At 35.5% G+C, this 20,837-nt stretch overlaps 1 protein-coding gene across 5 annotated transcripts in view; it reads right to left on the minus strand.

Annotated features, from left to right (window-relative positions):
- The window catches only part of LOC116473207 (rab GTPase-activating protein 1-like), a 435,590-nt gene that overhangs the window by 378,209 nt on the left and 36,544 nt on the right, over positions 1–20,837 (minus strand). For 4 of the 5 annotated variants that reach the window (XR_009214608.1, XM_058443073.1, XM_058443070.1 and 1 more), the window contains 3 exons: positions 19,330–19,396; positions 13,670–13,772; positions 9,796–9,962 (listed from right to left, as the gene is read on the minus strand). Coding sequence is in view for 4 of the 5 variants with exons in the window: in XM_058443073.1 (XP_058299056.1) it covers positions 9,796–9,962; positions 13,670–13,772; positions 19,330–19,396 (337 nt within the window). In the remaining variant the exon portion in view is untranslated. Of the gene's footprint in view, positions 1–9,795; positions 9,963–13,669; positions 13,773–14,413; positions 14,505–19,329; positions 19,397–20,837 lie in introns of those variants that run through there. The other variant, XM_058443074.1, reaches the window with a different exon arrangement.

A 20,837-nucleotide genomic window follows, 5' to 3' on the forward strand; every position in this document is an offset into this window, starting at 1 on the left:
AAATTATAAAGAAAGACAGCAAAAGAGAAAGAAAGGAACAAAGGACTACAAACCATTTTGAAAATTAATAAAATGACAATAATAAGTCCTTACCTACCAATAATTAAATGTAAAAGGATTATTCAATCAAAAGATATAGAGTAGGCTGGGTGCTATGGCTCACACCCATAATCCCAGCTCTTTGGGAGGCTGAGGTGGGCAGATTACTTGAGGTCAGGAGTTCAAGACCAGTCTGGCCAACATAATGAAACCCTGTCTATAATGAAAATGCAAAAATTAGCTAAGTGTGGTGGTGAACACCTGTAATCCCAGCTACTCAGGGGGCTGAGGTAGAAGAATCACTTGAACCCAGGAGATGGCAGTTGCAATGAGCCAAGATCAAGTCACCAGTGCACTCCAATCTGGGCAACAGAGTAAGACTCCTTCTCAAAACAAAAACAAAAAGAAATAGAGTGACTGAATGGATACAAAATTAAGATCCAAGAATATGCTACCTACAAGAGACTCACTTTAGCTTTGAGAACACGCAGGCTGAAAATGAAGGGATGGGAAAAGATAGTCTATGCAAATGGTAACCAAAAGAGAACAGAGTGGCTAGATTTATATCAGACAAAGTAGACTTTAAGTCGAAAATTGTCAGAAGAGACAAAGAAGATCATTATATAATGACAGAGGGGTCAATTCATCAAGAAGATTTAACTATTGTAAACAGTAATACATCTAACATCAGGGCACCTCATTATAAAGCAAGTATTAAGAGAACTTCAAGGAGAAATAAATGACAATATAATAATAGAGGGGACTTTATTATGCCACTCTTGACAGTAGATAGATCATGCAGGCAGAAAATCATAAGGAATCAACAGATTTGAACAACACGATAGAAAAAATGGACCTAACGGACATAGAAAGAACATCCTATCCAACAGCAGCAAAATACACATTCTTGTCACACACAGAACATTCTTTAGAATAAATATGTTAAGACACACAAAAAAAGTCTTAAATTCAAGAAAATTAAAATCATATCCTGTATCTTTTCTGACCACAATGGTATAAAACTAGAAATAAAAACAGAAGGAAAAATGGAAAATTCAGATATATAGAAACTAAAGAACACAATCCTGAGCAATCAATGGATCAAAAGGAAATTTAAAATATATCTAAGACAAAACAAAATGGAAATACAACATACCAAAACTTATGGGATAAAGCAAAAGAAGTTCTAAGTAGGAAAGTTTATATCAATAAATGTCTAAATTATGGGGAAAAAAAGACCTCAAACAACTTAACTTTACATCTCAGCAAACTAAGGGGAAAAAAAACTGGACCCAAATTAGTATATGGAAAAAATAGCAAAGACTGGAGCAGAAATAAATGAAATAGAGAATAGTAAAACAACAGAAAAGATGCACAAAACTAAAAGCTGGTTTTTTGGAAAGATAAACGGAACTTGACAAAACTTTAGCTAGAATAACCAAGAAAAAAAGAGAGAGGACTCAAATAAATAAAATTACAAATGAAAGAAGAGGCATTATAACTGATACCACAGAAATACAACAGATCATAAGAGACTATTATGAACAACTATATGGCAACAAAATGGATAACCTAGAATAATAAATAAATTCCTGGAAACATATGACCTACCAAGATGAAATAATGAAGAAACAGAAAATCTGAAAAGACCAATAAAGAATAAGAAGACTGAATCAGCAATAAAAAGTCTCCCAGCAAAGCCAAGCCCAGGACCTGATGGTTTCACTACTGAATACCACCAAACATTTAATGCCAATCCTTCACAAACTCCTCCAAAAAAAAATTGAGGAGGAGGAAATACTTGCAAACTCATTTCATGGGGCCAGCATTACCCTGATACCAAAGCCAGACAAAGACATCACAAGAAAACTATAGGCCAGTAATCCAAATGAACACAGATGCACAAAAGTTCTCAACAAAACACTAGCAAGCTGAAATCAACACCAGAGTAAAAAGATCATACGCATGATCAAATGGTATTCATCCTTAGGGTACAAGATGATTCACTATACACAAATCAATAAATATGATAAACCACATTAATAAAACACAAAAATCATATGATCTTCTCAATAGATTCAGAAAAAGACAAAATTCAACATCCTTTCATGATAAAAATGCCCAGGAAATTGGGTATAGAAGGAATGTACCCCAAAAAATAAGAAAGGCCATATATGACAAGCCCACAGCTAACATCATTCTCAAAGGTGAATAGTAACAAGGGTGCCCACTCTCACCACTTCTATTCAACACAGTACTGAAAGTCCTAGCAGGAGCAACTGGGCAAGATAAGGCATCCAAATTGGAAATGAAAAAGTTAAATTGTTTGTAGATGGCATGATCTTATTACATAGAAAATTCTGATGACTCCACCAAAAAAAAAAAAAACTGTTAGAACAAACAAATTCAGTAAAGTTACAGGGTACAAACTTAACATTCAAAATTTGCTTATATTTCGATACAAAATTAACAAACTATCTGAAAAATAAATGTAAAAAATAATCCCATTTAAGTAGCATACTGAACAAAAAAATCCCTTACAAATAAATTTAACCAAGGCAGTGAAAGATCCATACACTAAAAACTATAAGACATTGGCCGGGCACGGTGGCTCATGCCAGTAATCCTAGCACTTTGGGAGGCCAAGGCAGGCGGGTCACCTGAAGTCAGGAGTTTGAGACCAGCCTGGCCAACATGGCAAAACCCCGTCTCTACTAAAAGTACAAAAATTAGCCAGGCGTGGTGGCAGGCGCCTGTAATCCCAGCTACTCAAGAGGCTGAAGCAGGAGAATAGCTTGAACCCGGGAGGCAGAGGTTGCAGTGAGCCAAGATCATACCACTGCACTCCAGCCTGGGCAACAAGAGCAAGACTCCATAACAAAACAAAACAACAAAACAACAAAAAAACAAAACTGTAAGACATTGATGAAGGAAACTGAAAATGATACAAATAGGTGGAAAGTTATCTCATGTTCATGGATTAGAAAAATATTGTTGAAATGTCCATACTATCCAAAGAAATCTATAGATTCAATATGATCCCTATCGAAATCCCAATGGCATTTTTCACAATCCTAAAATTCATATAGAACCCAAATATCCATAGCAATCTTGGGGGAAAAAAAAGCTGGAGACATCACACTTCCTTATTTCTACATATTACAAAGCTATAATAAGCAAGACAATAGTGTATTGGCATAAAAACACACAGACCAATGAGACAAAACAGAGCCCAGAAGTAAGCCCACACATACATAGTTCTGTAATAAATGATGTTAGGAAAACTAGATATTCATCTGCAAAAGAATTAAAATTAGACTCCAATCTTTTATCATTCACAAATATTAACTCAAAATAGACAAAAGACTTACATTTAAGACCTGATGCCATAAAACACCTAGAAGAAAATACAGGGGAAAAATTCCTTTACATTGGTCTTGGCAATTATTTTTTGAATATGACCCCAAAAGCATAGGCCAAAAAAAGCATAAATAAACAAGTACAACTACAGCAAACTAAAAGACTTCTGCATAGCAAATATTCAACAAGATGAAAAGGCAACCTATGGAAGGGGGAAAATATGTGCAACCATATATCTGATAAGGGGTGTGTGTGTGCGTATCATACAGTTCAATGGCAGAAAAAGCCAAAATTAGAAAATGAACAAAAAACTTGAATAGACATTTTTCCAAGGAAGACATACAAATGGCCAACGGATACATGATATGGTGCTCAATATCACTAATCTTCAAAGAAATAAACGCAAGTCAAAACCACAATGAGATATTACCTCACACCCATTAGAATGGTTATTATTGAAAAGACAAGAAATATGGCCAGGCACAGTGGCTCATGCCTATAATCTCAATACTTTGGGAGGCCAAGGTAGGAGAATCAGCTTAGCCCAGGAGTTTGAAACCAGCCTGGGCAACATGAGACCCCATCACAAAAAAAAAAAAAAGACAAGAAATAACAAATGTTGGTGAGAACAGAACCCCTGCACACTGATGGTAGGAATGTAAACTGGTATAGCCAGTATGAAAAACAGTACAGAGTCCTCAAAAAATTAAAAATAGAGCTACCACATGATCTAGCTATCACACTGCTGGGTATATATCTGAAGGAAACAAAATCAGTATCTTGACATATCTACACTCCATGTTCATTGCAACATTATTCACTAGACATGGAAACATGTCTGTCAATGAATGGATGAATATATACACACATACTTGCACATAATGGAATATGACTCAGCCATAAAGAAGAAGAAAATTCTGTCATTTGCAGTAACATGGGTAAAGGTGGAGAGCATTATGCTAAGTAAAAAAAAAGCTAGACTAGAAAGACAAATACTGTATGATCTCATTTTTAACTAGTCTAAAAAAGTTAAACTCATAGAACAGAGTAGAATAGTGGTTGCCAGGAGATGGGGTTTGGGGGAAAAAGTGAGATGCTGATCAAAGGGTAAAAACTTTCAGTTATAAGATGAATATGTTCCATGGTGACTATAGTTAACAATATTGTATTGTGTACTTGAAATTTGCTAAGATAGTAGTAGATCTTAAGTGTTCTACACACACACAAAAAGGTAACTTATGTGAGGTGACAGATGTGTTAACTAACTTGATTTTGGTAATCATTTCACAATATATACGTATCAAATCATCACATTGTACACCTTAAGTCTATTCCATTTTGTCAATTATACCCTGAGATGAAAAATTCATGAACTAGGTAGAGATAACTTAAAGTATGTGTAAAACCTGTATACTAAAAGTGACATAACTGCTGAGATAAATTAAAGAAGAGCTAAATAAATGAAGTGATATTCCATGAGATAGGCCATGTTTATTGAAGACTCACTCTTCTTAAGACAGCAACTCTCAGAGGACAGGTGCAGTGGCTCACGCCTGTAATCCCGACACTTTGGGAGGCCGAGGAGGGTGGATCACTTGAGGTCAGGAATTCAAGACCAGCTTGGTCTACATGCCAAAACCCCATCTCTACTAAAAATACAAAAATTAGCCAGGCGTGGTGGTGGGTGCCTGTAGTCCCAGCTACTCGGGAGGTTGAGGCAGGAGAATCACTGGAACCTGGGAGGCAGAGGTTGCAGTGAGCTGGGATGGTGCCACTGCACTCCAACCTGGGCGACAAGTTGAGACTCCATCTCAAAAAAAAAAAAAAAAACAAAAAACAAAACAGCAACTCTTCCCAAAATCATATACATATTCCAGGCATTCTCAGTCAAAATCTGGGAATTCATTTTTCTTTTTTTTATTATTTTTTAGAGATGGGGTGTCCTCTGTGGCCCAGGCTGGAGTGCAAGTGGCATGATCACGGCCCACTGAAGCCTCAACCTCCTGGGCTCAAGCAATCCTCCCACCTCAGCCTCCTGAGAAGCTGGGACCATAGGTGCGCACCACCATGCTTGGGTAATTTTATTTTACTTTTTTTTACAAACTGAGTCTTGCTATGTTGCCTACGCTGGTCTCAAACTCCTGGCCTCAAGTGATCCTCCTGCCTCAACCTCCCAAAGTGCTTGGACTACCAGTGTGAGCCACTGCGTCCAGCCTGGGCATGCATTTTTCTACAAACTGACAAACTAATCCTAAAATTCAGATGGAAATGCAAAGAACCCGCAACAAATAAAACAACTTTAAGAATGAGAAAGGTTGGGAAGCTTACAACACAGACTTTAATACATAATATAAAGTTGTAATGAGCAAGACTGTGTGGTACTCACATAGAGTTCAATGGAAGAGAAATAGTGTCCCAGAAACAGACTTATACATCTACAGTCAATTAATTTTAGACAAACTAATTCGATAGATAAAAGAGTCTTTTCAACAAATGATGCTGGAACAACTGTATACCTATATGAGACAGGTGTGGGAAGATGACCTCAAGCCTTCATGCCATACATACAAATTAACAGAAAATAGATAATAGGCCTGAAACTATAAAGTCTCTACAGGAAAACGTAAAGAACATCTTCACAACCTTGAGGTAGGCAAAATTTCCTTAGATAGGATACAAAAAAAGCAAAAACAATAAAATAAAATATTAATATGACTTCATCAAAATGTAAAACTTCAGTTCTTCAAAAGACATTATGAAAATAAAAAGGCAAGCCACTGTCAGGAAGAAACTATCTGAAATATGTGTATCTGACAAAAGAAAATATATTCAGAAAATATAAAGAACCCTTGCAACTCAGTAAGACAAACAAAAAGTGGACAAAAATTTTAGATAGACATTTTATAAAGAAGATATATGAATGATTAATAAGCATAAGAAAAAAATACTCAAAATCATTACTCAATGTGAAATGTAAATTGACATTGCAATGAGATACATCTACACACCCCTAAGAATAGCTACAATTTAAAAGACTGAAAATACTAAGTGCTGACAAGGATGAGGAGAAACTGGGACACACATAATACTGCTGGAGGGAAAATAAAGTGGTCAAGCACTGTAGAAAACAGTTTGGCAGTTTCTACTTACCATACCACACAGCAATTCCATTTCTTGGTATCAACCCAAAAGAAATGAAAATCTACGTCCACAGAAAGACACAGCAGCTTTAACCACACTAACCAAAAACAGAAACAACTCAAATTGCCAACATATGATCTAATAAATGATGGTACAGTTATAGAAAGGAATAACATTCAACAATAAAAAGATTAACAACTGACATACAACATGGATGGATCTCAAAAGCATTGTTACATGAAGAAAGCTTTTACATAAAAGAAGCGTATGATTCCAGTTACTGTAATGACAGAAAGCACATCAGTCATTGCCTGAGGCTGAGGGTGGGAAAGATTAGCTGGCATGGACACTATAAAACTTTTAAGAGTGAGGGATCTTAATTTTGGTGGTGATTATTCATGTGTATAAATTTGTCAAAACTCATCAAAATGTACTATTAAATGGGTGCATATTACTGTATGCTAACTACCTCAATAAAGTTGATTTAGAAAAGAACACTGAACGTGGACCCAAAGTTTCACATGGCCAGGGGCCTACTTGCCTTTCACCATCAACTACTGTGCTTCCCAGGCTTTCTGGTTCTCTGGGCATTTATACTTGGTGTTTCCCACTTACACCTAATTAATGTCTACCCCCGTTAAACTCAGGTCAAAGTGAGAGGTGAAGCCAGCTGGGCTTCTGGGTTGGGTGGGGACTTAGAGAACTTTTCGGTCTAGCTAAAGGAGCGTAAATGCACCGATCAGCACTCTAACTAAAGGTTTGTAAACGCACCAATCAGCACTCTGTAAAAACGCACCAATCAGTGCTCTGTGTCTAGCTTATGGTTTGTAAACGCACCAAACAGCACTCTGTAAAAACGGACCAATCAGCACTCTGTAAAATGGACCAATCAGTGCTCTGTAAAATGGACCAATCAGCAGGACACAGGCTGGGCCAAATAAGGGAATAAAAGCTGGCCACCTGAGCCAGCAGCAGCAACCCGCTAGGGTCCTCTTCCACACTGTGGAAGCTTTGTTCTTTTGCTCTTCACAGTAAATCTTGCTGCTGCTCAGTCTTTGGGTCCGCACTACCTTTATGAGCTGTAACACTTGCCGCGAAGGTCTGCGGCTTCACTCCTGAAGTCAGCGAGACCACTAACCCACTGGAAGGAAGAAACTCCGGACATATCTGAACATCTGAAGGAAGAAACTCTGGACACACCATCTTTGAGAACTGTAACACTCACCGCAAGGGTCCGTGGCTTCATTCTTGAAGTCAGCAAGACCAAGAACCCACCGGAAGGAACCAATTCCAGACACAAAAGGACTTTCTCTAGTTTACTTTCCCAGCCTCTAATTTCCATCCTCTTGTTAAGTGCTCTCCTTGCTCCCAGTAAATGGACAATGAATGAAATGAAATGCCATTTGGCCCTGAGTGGACACTAAACAGGAACAAAGCAGACTTTCATACATCCCCCCGCCCACACATAAAGTCCTGCTATATTTGAGAGAAGAAATCTGCCAAGAAAAAATAGTTTGGGAATAGGGCATCTCATGTACTTTGGTGTTGCCCCCAGGAGTCTGGTCTAATCCTGTCTGGGTACAGGACAAGTTCTGGTTTCATTCAGTAAGTCCAACACTCTCAGAATGAAAGAAAAAGTTCTAGGTGTCTAAATCATTTAGAACTGAAATCAATGCATTCTCTATTTCTTTAAAGTAGTAATGGCCTAGACCCAGATTTTCAAAGGTTACTTTGAATTGCATTAGGTAATCACCTAATTCATTCTTTCTACCAATGTTGTATAGTGTAGACCAACATCTCCAGATTACCATCAACCACCCCAAACCAACCCACCTTCTGGAGTTGTAGAAAGAAGCTAGTCTGGCCTTACAGCAGCATATTCTGGCTTAAGGTAAGGAGTTATAGTCTCAGGTCTTGCAATAATTACTTACATGAATTTTAACAATTACTTTAATCTCTCTCTCTCTCTCTCTCTCTTTCTCCAGGCAGACAGTCAAAAGTACTAGAACTGGGAAAAACCTAACATTTTCTCAGATCTCTAGGAGGTATAATTTACATTATAATTTATAATTTATCATTAGAAGAATGACAACTTTCTACACAGCTCCAGCTCCTTTATTCACGATTATGCAACTATGAATAATTCTTTGGCTCAAAATGAAGAATTATTGGATAGTCATAACAACTAAGCTATTTTTTTAAAAAAGAAGGATGGGGAGGAAGGAAGACAGGGAAAAAAATCTCATAATAAAATATTAAAAGATGCTCAGGAGACTGAAGTTTGAATATTGCTCACATAACCTTCATTAGAATATGCTATATAAAAGCAGTTCACACAGTAATAACTGAGTCAAATAACAGCCATAATAATTTTATGAAAGATTTTTTTAAAACCACGATAATTTCCAAGTACATAGTATATGAAGCCGAAATGCGCCATGGCAAGTTTTTTTACATGAAAATGGGTAAGAGGCTTCTATATTTGTTTCCTGTGCTGGTGCCTGCTTTTATCACACAGCAGTGCACATATTATAGTATATGAGGCAGCAAGCATTTTAAAACTTGGGAGAATGGAAGTACTAACAAAAACAGCATATAAAAGATGTTCATTATTCTAATAGAGCATTTTTATCCTGATTTTTTAAAAACTCACACGATTAGCATTCGAGTTATGTTTCATTATTATCTGCTTCCTTTGCTATAATACAAAAGTTACATATTTTATCTACTAATACTGCCTAATTTGAGGATATCATAGAAACCATAATTTTGTTCATTTAATATTAAAATAATTTTATAACCTCACTGATGAGTCAAACAAGATGTTCATATAATATTGTCTATCTAATATTACAGGTAGAAATAACTATAGAAATTAGGTATTTCTTGAAAACATTTTCATTAAAATTTTATAAGCATATGATATTTCTGTGCACTGCCTTTTTGGTTTTAAGTAATTGTTTATAAAAGGCAGAAACGTTGTTTTATATGCAGAGTCAATATTTGTTAAGAAGGTTCATACATTACAGGTTTCTAGGGAAAAAGTATATAATTATTAAACTAGCTGGGTTTTTTTTAGCTAATATTACCTAGATGTGACTTTTTCAAACACTCTATTGGTTGACTTCAAATATCATTTGATTTCTTTGAGGAACTGTATTGTTTTGCAACTTCAGGAATTATCTTGGCATTAAAAAAGAAGTGTGGAAAGAAAAATGTTTGTTACTATATATGAAGAGAACAAAAAGGTCCTACCTGTTTCAATCTCATGAAGAAAGTCTCTGTGAAAGTCTTTCTGCTGAAATACCAAAATCGCTCATTTGCAGGGTACACACGAACTACTGTCTCCAGGAGAAAGCGAACAGGCTCCACCACCTCTGTGACTACCATATCCACTGCCACAGTCATGTATACTCGCTTATCTGTAGTAGAAATTTTCTGGGTTTTATGCTAGCTTTATTATTCATTGACTACTTTAAACAAAGTTTCCTCACTTATGAAAGAATTAACATTCGTTACAATTGTAATACCTTCTATGTTTATTTTTAAATGTTCTATTAACATTTTGATTAAATAAGTATGCAAGTATTCCAACCATGTTTCTTAGGAACTAATAATCCTAAGTGTCTATTAATAAATCACCTGACAATTTTTCTTTTTTCATTCCCCAAATTAGGTCTTTAATACAAAAATAAAAAATGCAATAATAAAGGATATCTTTTACTCTAAAACTATCTGATTTCCCAGAGAATCTCTAGAAAATCACAGGGATTTGTCCCTTCATCTTATAAAAAAGAGAACTGAAATTACTAGGTTTGTTTAATGAGTTGCATGGGAAGGACTGTCAAATCAAAAGAGACACTTGGCCTTCTCCATGTTAAACTTGTACACATAAAATGTGATTGAAAGCTGGGCGCAATGGTTTACAACTGTAAAAAACTTTGGGAGGCCAAAGCAGGCAGATTGCTTGAGTCCAGGAGTTCAAGACCAGCCTCGGTAACATGGCAAAACCCCATCTCTACTAAAAATACAAAAAATTAGCTGGGCATGTTTGTGCCCACCAGCTACTCAGCAACTCAGGAAGCTGACGTGAGAGAATCACCTGAGCTCAGGAGGTTGAGGCTGTAGTGAGCTGTGATCGCACCACTGCACTCCAGCCTGGGCAACCAGAGTGAGACTCTGTCTCAAAAAAGACAGGTCACTGATATAAATACTTCCACGCTGTATGCTTCAAGAAAAGTCTCCAGAGATTTTTCAGTACCCTCATTGTTGTAATACATATTTACCCTCAGGAAAATCATTAATCAAAGTTCCAAAGAAATAGTCCTGTGTAGTTTTCATATCTATATATTTCATATATATATTCGTATATACATATATATGTATATACATATAAATATTCGTGTGTGTGTGTGTATACACACATATATCAGAGTCCTGACAAGTGCTTTTAGACATAACAGTATTTGTTATCAGCCAAAATTCTAGTTATGATTTGAAATATTTACTAGGCCACAGCCTTCCTTTAATTTGAATCTAGAATCATCTAGGTCAGTGTCTATAGGTTTTCTTCAGTTTCACTATGAGAGGTTAAAACATGAATTTCATTTTATTTTATTTACTCTGCTTGATACTCATTGAGGTTTTTTATTTGTTTGTTTTGAGACAGAGTCTCGCTCTCTCACCCAGGCTGGAGTACAATGGAGCGATCTTGGCTCACTGCAACCTCCGCCTCCAGGGCTCAAGCAATTCTCCCGCCTCAGCCTCCCAAGTAGCTGGGATTACAGGTGCCCGCCACAACACCCAGCTAATTTTTAAAATATTTTTACTACAGACGGGGTTTCACCATGTTGGCCAGGCTGGTCTCAAACTCCTGACCTCAGGTGATCCACCCCCATCAGCCTCCCAAAGTGCTGGGATTACAAGCATGAGCCACCATGCCTGGCCTCATTGAGGTTTTTGAATCTATGGCCTGGTCATTCCATACGATTTTGTAATTTCCTCATTCCTTTTTAAATATTTTTTAAAATTTATTTTCTTTACAATTTTTAGTTCTCTGTTAAAAGAAAGTCCAAACAACCAAGGCCACCATTAGAAGAAACCCTCAATGGTGTTTTTAAATATTATATAACATTCAGATTCATCAACTGCTTCTCAAATTCAATAACAATTTTATTACATTCTTACTAAATACAGTCTTACTAATAAATACACCTGCCAATTGAAGAGAAACTAAAATTTGTTAGACATTATACTTGACCTGGAGGACCTTAGAGAAAGGAGTAAGAATAACACAAGACAGAATATAACATTCAACTGGATCTTAGTGCAGTGGAAAGATCCAAGACTTTTCATCTCTCAGGGTCTAAACTTCTTCCATAAAAATCAAACTTTATTTGATCACAAATTCTATGAGTAATGTGTAATTTCAAGGACATAATTTAGAAATTTTAAAAATCAGGGCAACATTTTTGTGTGGCAGATGAGATAATTTTAAATTTAAAATGTATACTTTGGATCAGAATATAATACACTATTATATAGTTTATTTTAATAGAATAAATTATAAATAAATTTTATTTGTGGACCAAATAAATATTTTATTGCAAAATAAAACTAAACTAGGTGTTACATTAAAAACATAAAAACTATTTTTATAACTTGATATGCAAAATTCTTATATTTTGTTCTTCGAAACTGTCAACTGGCTTATTTTTATCATTTTTGTGGCTTCCTTCTGAACAAGTATAAGAAAGAAGTTACAGGTATTTGCAAGCCTGTCTCCAGAAATAACAAATTGTGGGTCTAAATTTATTTACTGCTAATAAATGAAAAGTTAAATTTTATATAATCTTTTTTTTCTGTTTAGCCCTTATTTTTAGACAGCTTAATATGTGATCAATGTATGTGATTTACATAAATGGTGAATACTCTAAGGAAATGAAAGAATAATTATCATTTTAATGCCCTTCATTAACATATTATACTTTCATATCAGTATTTATGAATGCTTCCTGTCATTAACCAAAAGTCTACTGTGGGTATAAACTAAATAATATAAAATTAATGATAAAACAAACTGATCCATTATATTCTAAATATGAATTCATGGTTTAATGACAGTAAAGCATTTAGGGTAGGAATATAACTCGGCAGGTAAAATTTTAAATTTAGTTTAAAAGTAGATGATGAAGGGCAAAAAACATGCAATTAACAGCTATCTGGATGAAGTAGGAATGAAAAAACACAATGGAACAACGAAAAATGTGACTATTCAACATTTATACATTCTGTTCAATACTAGACATGATAAATAATATGAAAAGTTAAAAAACTAAGAAAAAACTATTTGCTACAACTGAAATATTTAATATATATTACTAGCATCCCAAAGGCCAAAAGACTGGAGCCAATAATTAATAAATGAAAAACTATAAACCATAATGCAAAAATAGTTAATAATTTAAAAATATTCAAAATGCCAAAATATTTCCTTTTTATCATTTTCTTTAATATTTTTCCATCACTAGTCTCCATAAATGAAATAACTCTATAGTGGTATATGAAAAACAAAGCCCAAATGCTTTCTCTATAATCTAATAAAATTAATTCAGGCCAGGTACGGTGGCTCACATCTGTAATCCCAGAGCTTTGGAAGGCAAGAAGATCAGTTGAGGCTAAAGGTTCAAGACAAGCCTGGGCAACAAAGCATAACCCCATCGCTACAAAAATAAAATTTAAAAATTAGCCATGCATAGCAGCACACACCTGTAGTTCTATTTAATAGCTACTCAGGAGGCTGAGGTGGGAGGATTGCTTGAGCATGAGAGTTTGAGGTTACAGTGAGCTATAATGCCCCTATACGCTATCCTGGACAACAGAGTGAGATGAGACCCTGTCTCTTAAAATAATAACAATAATAATAATTCACATAGCTTTTGGGGAGGATTTTTTTAATTAGTAGAGATTTCCCCCATAGAAGCATAAAGAATAAAAATGAACCTCAACTTCTCAATAGAAAGAATATGTCCACTTTGAGATCCAAATTTTTTTTAAAACATGATGAAACAACATTGTTCATTATATAAAATGTAAAGGAAACAATAAGGGATCTTTTAAGAAAAGTCACCTTTTGGGGTTTCCTCATTAAGTGCCAGAAATATTGGTGCATTGGGGTTCCACATGCCAGTGATGACATAAGCTCTCCCATCATAGCTCTTTCCCATGGATTCCTATAAAAATTCAAACAGTAATTACTGATAAAAGACATCAAAAAAATCACTACTTTAAATTACATCTTACTTTAAGCAATACAACTTATTAAAATTTGGATTTACAGTCAAGCAGGAGCTTTATATTCATTGTAAATTCTTTTCATCCTACAAAAGCATTTATTTAAATATTAAATTCTTCTACAGCTTTCCTCCAGCATGGTTTCTATTTAAAGACACGTACCCTTTAATAAAAGGAGGCATATACTTACATGCTGAACCAAAAAAACATAATATTGTTACAAAGTTATATTTAACTTGATCTTGATGCCAATTGTCCAAATCTCATATAAACATAAGAATGTATATGGTTTCTATTAAAACAATAATATAGAATTAGCTGAAGACAGTTAAACTGAACTAGTAGCTAATCACAGTAGGGAAAGTTAATATTTTTCTTCTAATATTCTAATTTTTCATGAATTCTTAAAATATTAATTGTTTGTAGCAATTAATACCTTTAAAATTAACACTTGTCTATTTTCTATATGTCAGATATTTGTATACTTTCTTACAATCATAAATTAGTATTAGGAGACTAATTTTTGGTTTGTAAGCAACATCCAAGTGTATTAACTCTCTCCCTCTACTGTTACACTTACTCCCTCTTTCTTCCCTTCTCTCCTTCCTCTTCTTCTCCTCCATTCTTTAAGACTACCAAGCCAGCTCTTGACTCTCACTAAAAAAGCCAGCAACTCCTATGGCGAAAGCAAGGCTACTTATAGCTTGTGTATATGTGTGTGGAGAGAGGAGGGGTAGAGGTTGTCCCATGAAAGAACAACACACAGCATACAAGTATTTCCATATGCAAATGAACAGTATCTACAATATTTCCGTTTTTGTAGCAATTTCCTCACATTATGAATAGAGACTTAAAAGGGTCAGACTAAAACAAAGAGAAAAACTTTTCTTTTTTCATTATTACCCATTCACAGATGTTTCTCTGAACCCCCTATAAAACTGTGTCAGTCATTTGGTAATTACTATGTATATTTTTTCTAGTGTATTAGTAATACTTCACTAATCAGATTGTGTAGCTTGAGCACAGGGACCACGCATTCCAGAGATGAAACACACTCAAGGTCACTTGTAAACGAAACCCTCTCAGCAGCCCCAACACACTCATACGTTAATGGTCTCTTTCTCCACTCTACACACACACACACACACACACACACACACACACACACACACACAGGCATGTACACAGGCCCCTATCTTCCATCTCTGCTCCCTAATTAGGGCTCCATTTGGAACAGTAATGGGCTTCTGACCAAAAAAGAATTCAATCCATTTCAAGATCAGAACTTGTGGATGCTTGAGTGCTCAAAATCTCTTTCAATTAACAAATACCAAAGAAAGTGGGCAGTCACCAGTGGAAGCTAAAAGGTTTTCATGAGAAGTCAGGCCATGATAGGCCACATATAAGACAAAGTTACAACAATTATGAAATAGGGAAAAAATATATAAAGTACAACAGCGTATTAGAAAACTGTTAAGTGGTAAGAGAAAATGGAGAAAACAAACATAAAAAACCCTTAAAAATTATAAATTATACAGACAAAAAACAAAAGCAGATACTGGGAGGCAGGAAGGGGGGCAGGAAGCAAGTGGAAGAGAAAATAGCAGAAATCATCATACATGTAAAACTGTTTCATGAAACTTTTGCTTTTTTGCACATACACCACACATTATGAGTATGCTAGATTACAACATAAAATGTATTTTTAACCGTGGGTACAGCTACTGGTCTAGTGTTAATATACGGTTAATTGTAAAGATCCATGAACTTTCTGAGGAATCTCTAGGACTTTAATTTAAAATTTTAAATTGTGTTCCAGTTCCAAGAAACCTAGTTCTACTGAGTTTTCTGCTTTTCTTGGTACCTTGCTGTTAGGCTTTTCCCAGGTATCAATGACTGTGACGAGTTAATAGGTGCAGCAAAACAACATGGCACATGGATACATATGTAACAAACCTGCACATTGTGCACATGTACCCTAAAACCTAAATAATAAAAAAAAAATTAAAAATTAAAAAAAATTCTCACTTTCGGCTGGGCAAAGTGGCTCACACATGTAATTCCAGCACTTTGGGAGGCCAAGGCAGGCGGATCACCTGAGGTCAGGAGTTCGAGGTCAGCCTGGCCAACATGGCAAAACCCCGTCTATGCTAAAAATACAAAAATTAGCTGGATATGGTGGCATGCACCTGTAATCCCAGCTACTAGGGAGGCTCAAGCAGGAGAATCACTTGAACCCTGAAGGCAGAGGTTGCAGCGAGCCAAGATTGCACTATTGCACTCCAACCTGGGTGACAGAGCAAGACTGTCTCAAAAAAATAAAAAATAAAATTCTAATTTCCTTATTCCTGCAAGTATCTTGACCAAAAATATCCTCATTATTGGAAGAAAATGGAGTCTCTATTACTTATACTCTCCCAAAAAACTAATTGTGTGTGTATACACACACACACACACACACACACACACACACACACAGAGTCACCTGTTGCTTAATGATAGGGATACGTTCTAAGGTATGTGTCATTAAGTGATTTCTTTGTGCAAATAGAATACACTGTACTTATAAAAACCTAGATGGTATAGGTGCTACACGCCTAGCCTGTTGCTCCAAGGCTACAAACTTGTACAGCACGTTACTGTACCAAATACTATAGCAACTATAACAATACTATTTGTGTACTGAAACACAGAAAAGGTACAGTAAAAATACATTATAATCTTGCAGGACGACCGTCTGGGAAGTGAGGAGCACCTCTGCCTGGCCGCCCCGTCTGGGATGTGGGGAGCGCCTCTGCCCGGCCGCCCCGTCTGGGAGGTCTACCGCAGAGGCCAGAAGCAATGTGGGGGCTAGATGTGGTGGCTCACGCCTGTAGTCCCAGTACTCTGGGAGGCTGAGGCGGGTTGATCACTTGAGGCTAGGAGCTCGAGACCAGCCTGGCCAACATGGCAAAACATATGAAAAATACAACTGTTGGCCGGGCGCGGTGGCTCACGCTTGTAATCCCAGCACTTTGGGAGGCTGAGGCGGGTGGATCACGAGGTCAGGAGATCGAGACCATGGTGAAACCCCGTCTCTACTAAAAATACAAAAAAATTAGCCAGGCATGGTGACGGGCGCCTGTAGTCCCAGCTACTCGGAGAGGCTGAGGCAGGAGAATGGCGTGAACCCAGGAGGCGGAGCTTGCACTGATCCGAGATTGCACCACTGTACTCCAGCCTGGGTGACAGAGCGAGATTCCGTCTCAAAAAAAAAAAAAGAAAGAAAAATACAACTGTCAAACCAACCAACGAACCAAGCGACAACAAAACAGGTCTACCCTGGAGTCATACTCTAATTTTTTCTATTTTCCTCTCCTTCTGATCCTTTATCCCACTTTCTTTTTCTTCCTCTTCCTTATCCTTCTTCTTTGTCAAATAGAGGATTGAGTTATTATCATTGATCCATACAAAGTCCCTCTCTCATTTATTTTAATTCCCACCCCCCATTTCTATTCCCCATCTTCCCATGTGCAGCCTTCCCAATATGTTTGATATGCATCTTTTTGTTCGTATGTACTTTTAGAAAATGTTTATTGTTTTGTGTGCAAAATAAAATAAAATAAAATTAAAAAAAAAAAAAATCTTGCAGGACAACCTTAAAGTATGGGCCCATCATTCACGGAAATTTTCTCACTCAGCACATGACTGTTATATATAAGTAATCTGGCCATTTCACTGAAAAATAGATCTTCATTTATAAATAGGACTTTCCTGTCATGAGGATCACATGATATTTGGGAGTGCCATAGGAGTAAAAGTATTAATATCTTGTTCTAGAGGGCAGAATTAAGACTAATTAGGCCAAGTTACAAGAACTATGATTTCAGGTGATTATAAAAAATAACTTTGTAACAACCAGAACTGTCCCTTAGACTTTAACATAAGGTAATGAGTTTCTTTTCATTAGAAGTAGTCTAGCTGAGGTTCAATGTCCACTATGAAGATTAACAACACTGGGTAATAACAAATCACAACTGCTAATCATTGCAAATACAAGCCTCTCATTTGCCCAACTATTTGTTGCAAGTAAGCCCCTTCTCTGTCTGAGAGCATGAATGCTCACAACTCTTTTGACTTAGATATTGACTCAAAGGTGGGGAGGACTGTTCTGAAAGTTAGAGAGACATAGTGAAAGGGCCTCAGAAGTTTATACCAGTTCTATAATTCTGTAATCTGAATTTAGGTTTTATGGACAAATCTCTGCAGTAATTCATCTTAGTCTTTTAAACTCTGAAAGACCATGATTAATTTGGACCTAGGATCTTAAAAGTTTTTAATACTTCAATCCTCCTAATCTACTTCCTCATGGAATTTTCAGGGCTCCAAAATGCTAATGGCTTGCCTTAGGTAAAACCACTTTCATTACTGATATGTGTTAAAAAAAAAAAGATGTAAGAGACATAGATCAATAGCTAATTTATGTTTTAATGGTCAATTTAACTGGTTGTCCTTACCTGACCTATTCAGGCAGTGCTTCCTCTATTTCTGTGCCTTGTAGTACCACCAGATACTAAAAAGTTTGTTTCCCACAAGACCATGAACCCACAGATGGCAAGAGCTATATTTTACTTATATGCAAAACCTCATCACTTCACACAACACTTAGCAGACAAACAAGTACCCAAAAGCCTGAATAAACCATTCCTGTACTGCTATAAAATCAGTATTGATATTACCATGAAATTACTCAAAAAAAAGTTGACCTAATTAGTAATGTTTAACTGATATTTGCAAAACACAGCTGAAAAGAAGAAAGCATATAGTGCTTATTATCACTAAATATAAGAATCTCAGTTCAGTAAGAAACTTTATACTTACTCTAAGATGATTATTTTCCTATAACATCTCCAAATCACAAATTAAATGTTTTCACTAACTGCAATATTAGAAGGTATTTCTATTTGAAAGTTAAAACAGCTTGCTACTTTTACACTAAATATCAACTGTTAAATATATATTAACCTTGAAGGCCATTCCTTAAATAAACATTACTCCTAGAATAAGTGTACTTTGCTAAGGACAGGTAATCAAGAAGAAATTCGGAAAGGGAAACGCTTTAAAGAAAACAAAAGTACTCATCACAAACTCAAATTAATAACAGTGCATTAAAATAAATGAAAGGCACCATATTCACTCTGGAGATGCTTGTTATAATCATGTACTTGTTACTACAGGTTCAAAGAAAAGACATCTTTCTAAGAAGCCAAAAAAATAAATGGACATTGTCATAATACAATCCTTTTATTTGTTGCATATGACTCTTTTGGTGGAAATTGTCCTGAATTCCTCTTTCACAAGTAATTTTAAGTTTGCATTTACAAATTTAATTATTACTATCACACAGCTGCAAGAAATGATTTTGACAATATGACAAAATTTGTAAATAGAAAATACTTGTCAAATATAAAATAACTATCATCTATACTTGGTTAAGGTGCTTAAGATTATCATTACCATATCCAGTAAATGCATGTCACTGTTCTTCACGTTTCGACCTGGGCTTAATAACATTCCAAAACATCTGAAAATATTGGGGGAAAAAAAGGAGAAATAAGGTATCAAGAATATATAGAAGCCCAGTGAGCAAAAAGCCTTTTTACAATAACCATATAATCTGAGCTCTGTATTTATAAGCTTTAGTTTTTTTTCTAAGAACACCAGAAATAAGTATTTATGAAGATAGATAATAAAATCACACAGAAATAAGTCATCTAAATTTCCAGATCTGTATTTGCATGTAAAATATTACCAATGATAAGAAACTGCCATAAAAGTGGCCATAAGTTGTTAATTGAAAGAAAATATGGTACTGAGATACAAATTAGTTTCTAGGGAGATAAGAGATTTTATTTGCCTTAGACTTATTCCAAACATATAGGTCGAAATCGATTAACCCAGTTAAACCAAAAAAGAGGTTTTTAAAAATAAGAAGATGACACTATGCTCTCTTTGCATCAAACCAGATTAAAAAGAAAGCAAACTATTACCCTGGCCCTCCACAGTCATGTTCACTAAGTAGCATGTTAATACTATATCCTCAGTTTTAAAAAAAAAAAGTTATACAAACTTTATTACTAAATGTGCTATTAGTGAAGATATATCCAACATATTTTTAATATACTGTTAACTATTTAATATTGTTCTGTGCTTCCTGATGCCAGAGAAGCTTTAGGAATCCCATCAACACTGCTACTTTATTTGTAAAGGATTTGCATAAGCTCTAAAATTCAGCTAACTCAAAGATTTTTATGTTTGTTAGGCTATTATTAATTCCACTTTACATGTAAGCAAAGTAAAGTCCAGAGAAGTTAAGCAATTTACCCAAATTCATAATGCTATATTATAGGTCTCGTAACTTGAGAAGCAATGTAATCTGTCCACAGGGTCCCTCTGCCAACAATGCATACCCACACACAAGAATGTTTTTATTGTAGTTTCCCAAAACTTCAAGATATGTAACAATTTATAGAAAGGATGAAGAATATAACTACATTAAACATAAGACTTTTTCAATTTCAAAATAGTGGCAGCTAACCACTCAACCATTATTCTGATCCTTGTTGTTTTTCAAAGGTTTACTCTCCTAGTATCATGGCTAATGCTTACATGAGCAAGATCATTGGTCCTGTCCAAATGTAAGCTTAGTAAGGAGTAAATATATACTTCCTGTAAGTGCTTGAGGATCACTTGCTCAAGACTTCCTTCTGGCACCCAAAAATGATCAGGTACATAGCAAAGCTAAAGTTGGTAAGCTCTGAGGATAACTTTTCAAATACAGAGAACAAAATATAATCTACAAGAGAAATAATTATACTCTAGTATTCATAGTTTCAACTATATACTGCTATGATCTCTCTCCTATGAGTTCTTGTAATAAACACTGTCTACTTAAATTAAATAATAATTAATCATGCAATTCACTGTACTATTTCTTATACTACTGCCCTAAATTCTTGCTAAAG

The sequence above is a fragment of the Hylobates moloch genome, unplaced genomic scaffold (genome assembly GCF_009828535.3).
Source record: "Hylobates moloch isolate HMO894 unplaced genomic scaffold, HMol_V3 SCAFFOLD_8, whole genome shotgun sequence".
Lineage (NCBI taxonomy): Eukaryota > Metazoa > Chordata > Mammalia > Primates > Hylobatidae > Hylobates > Hylobates moloch.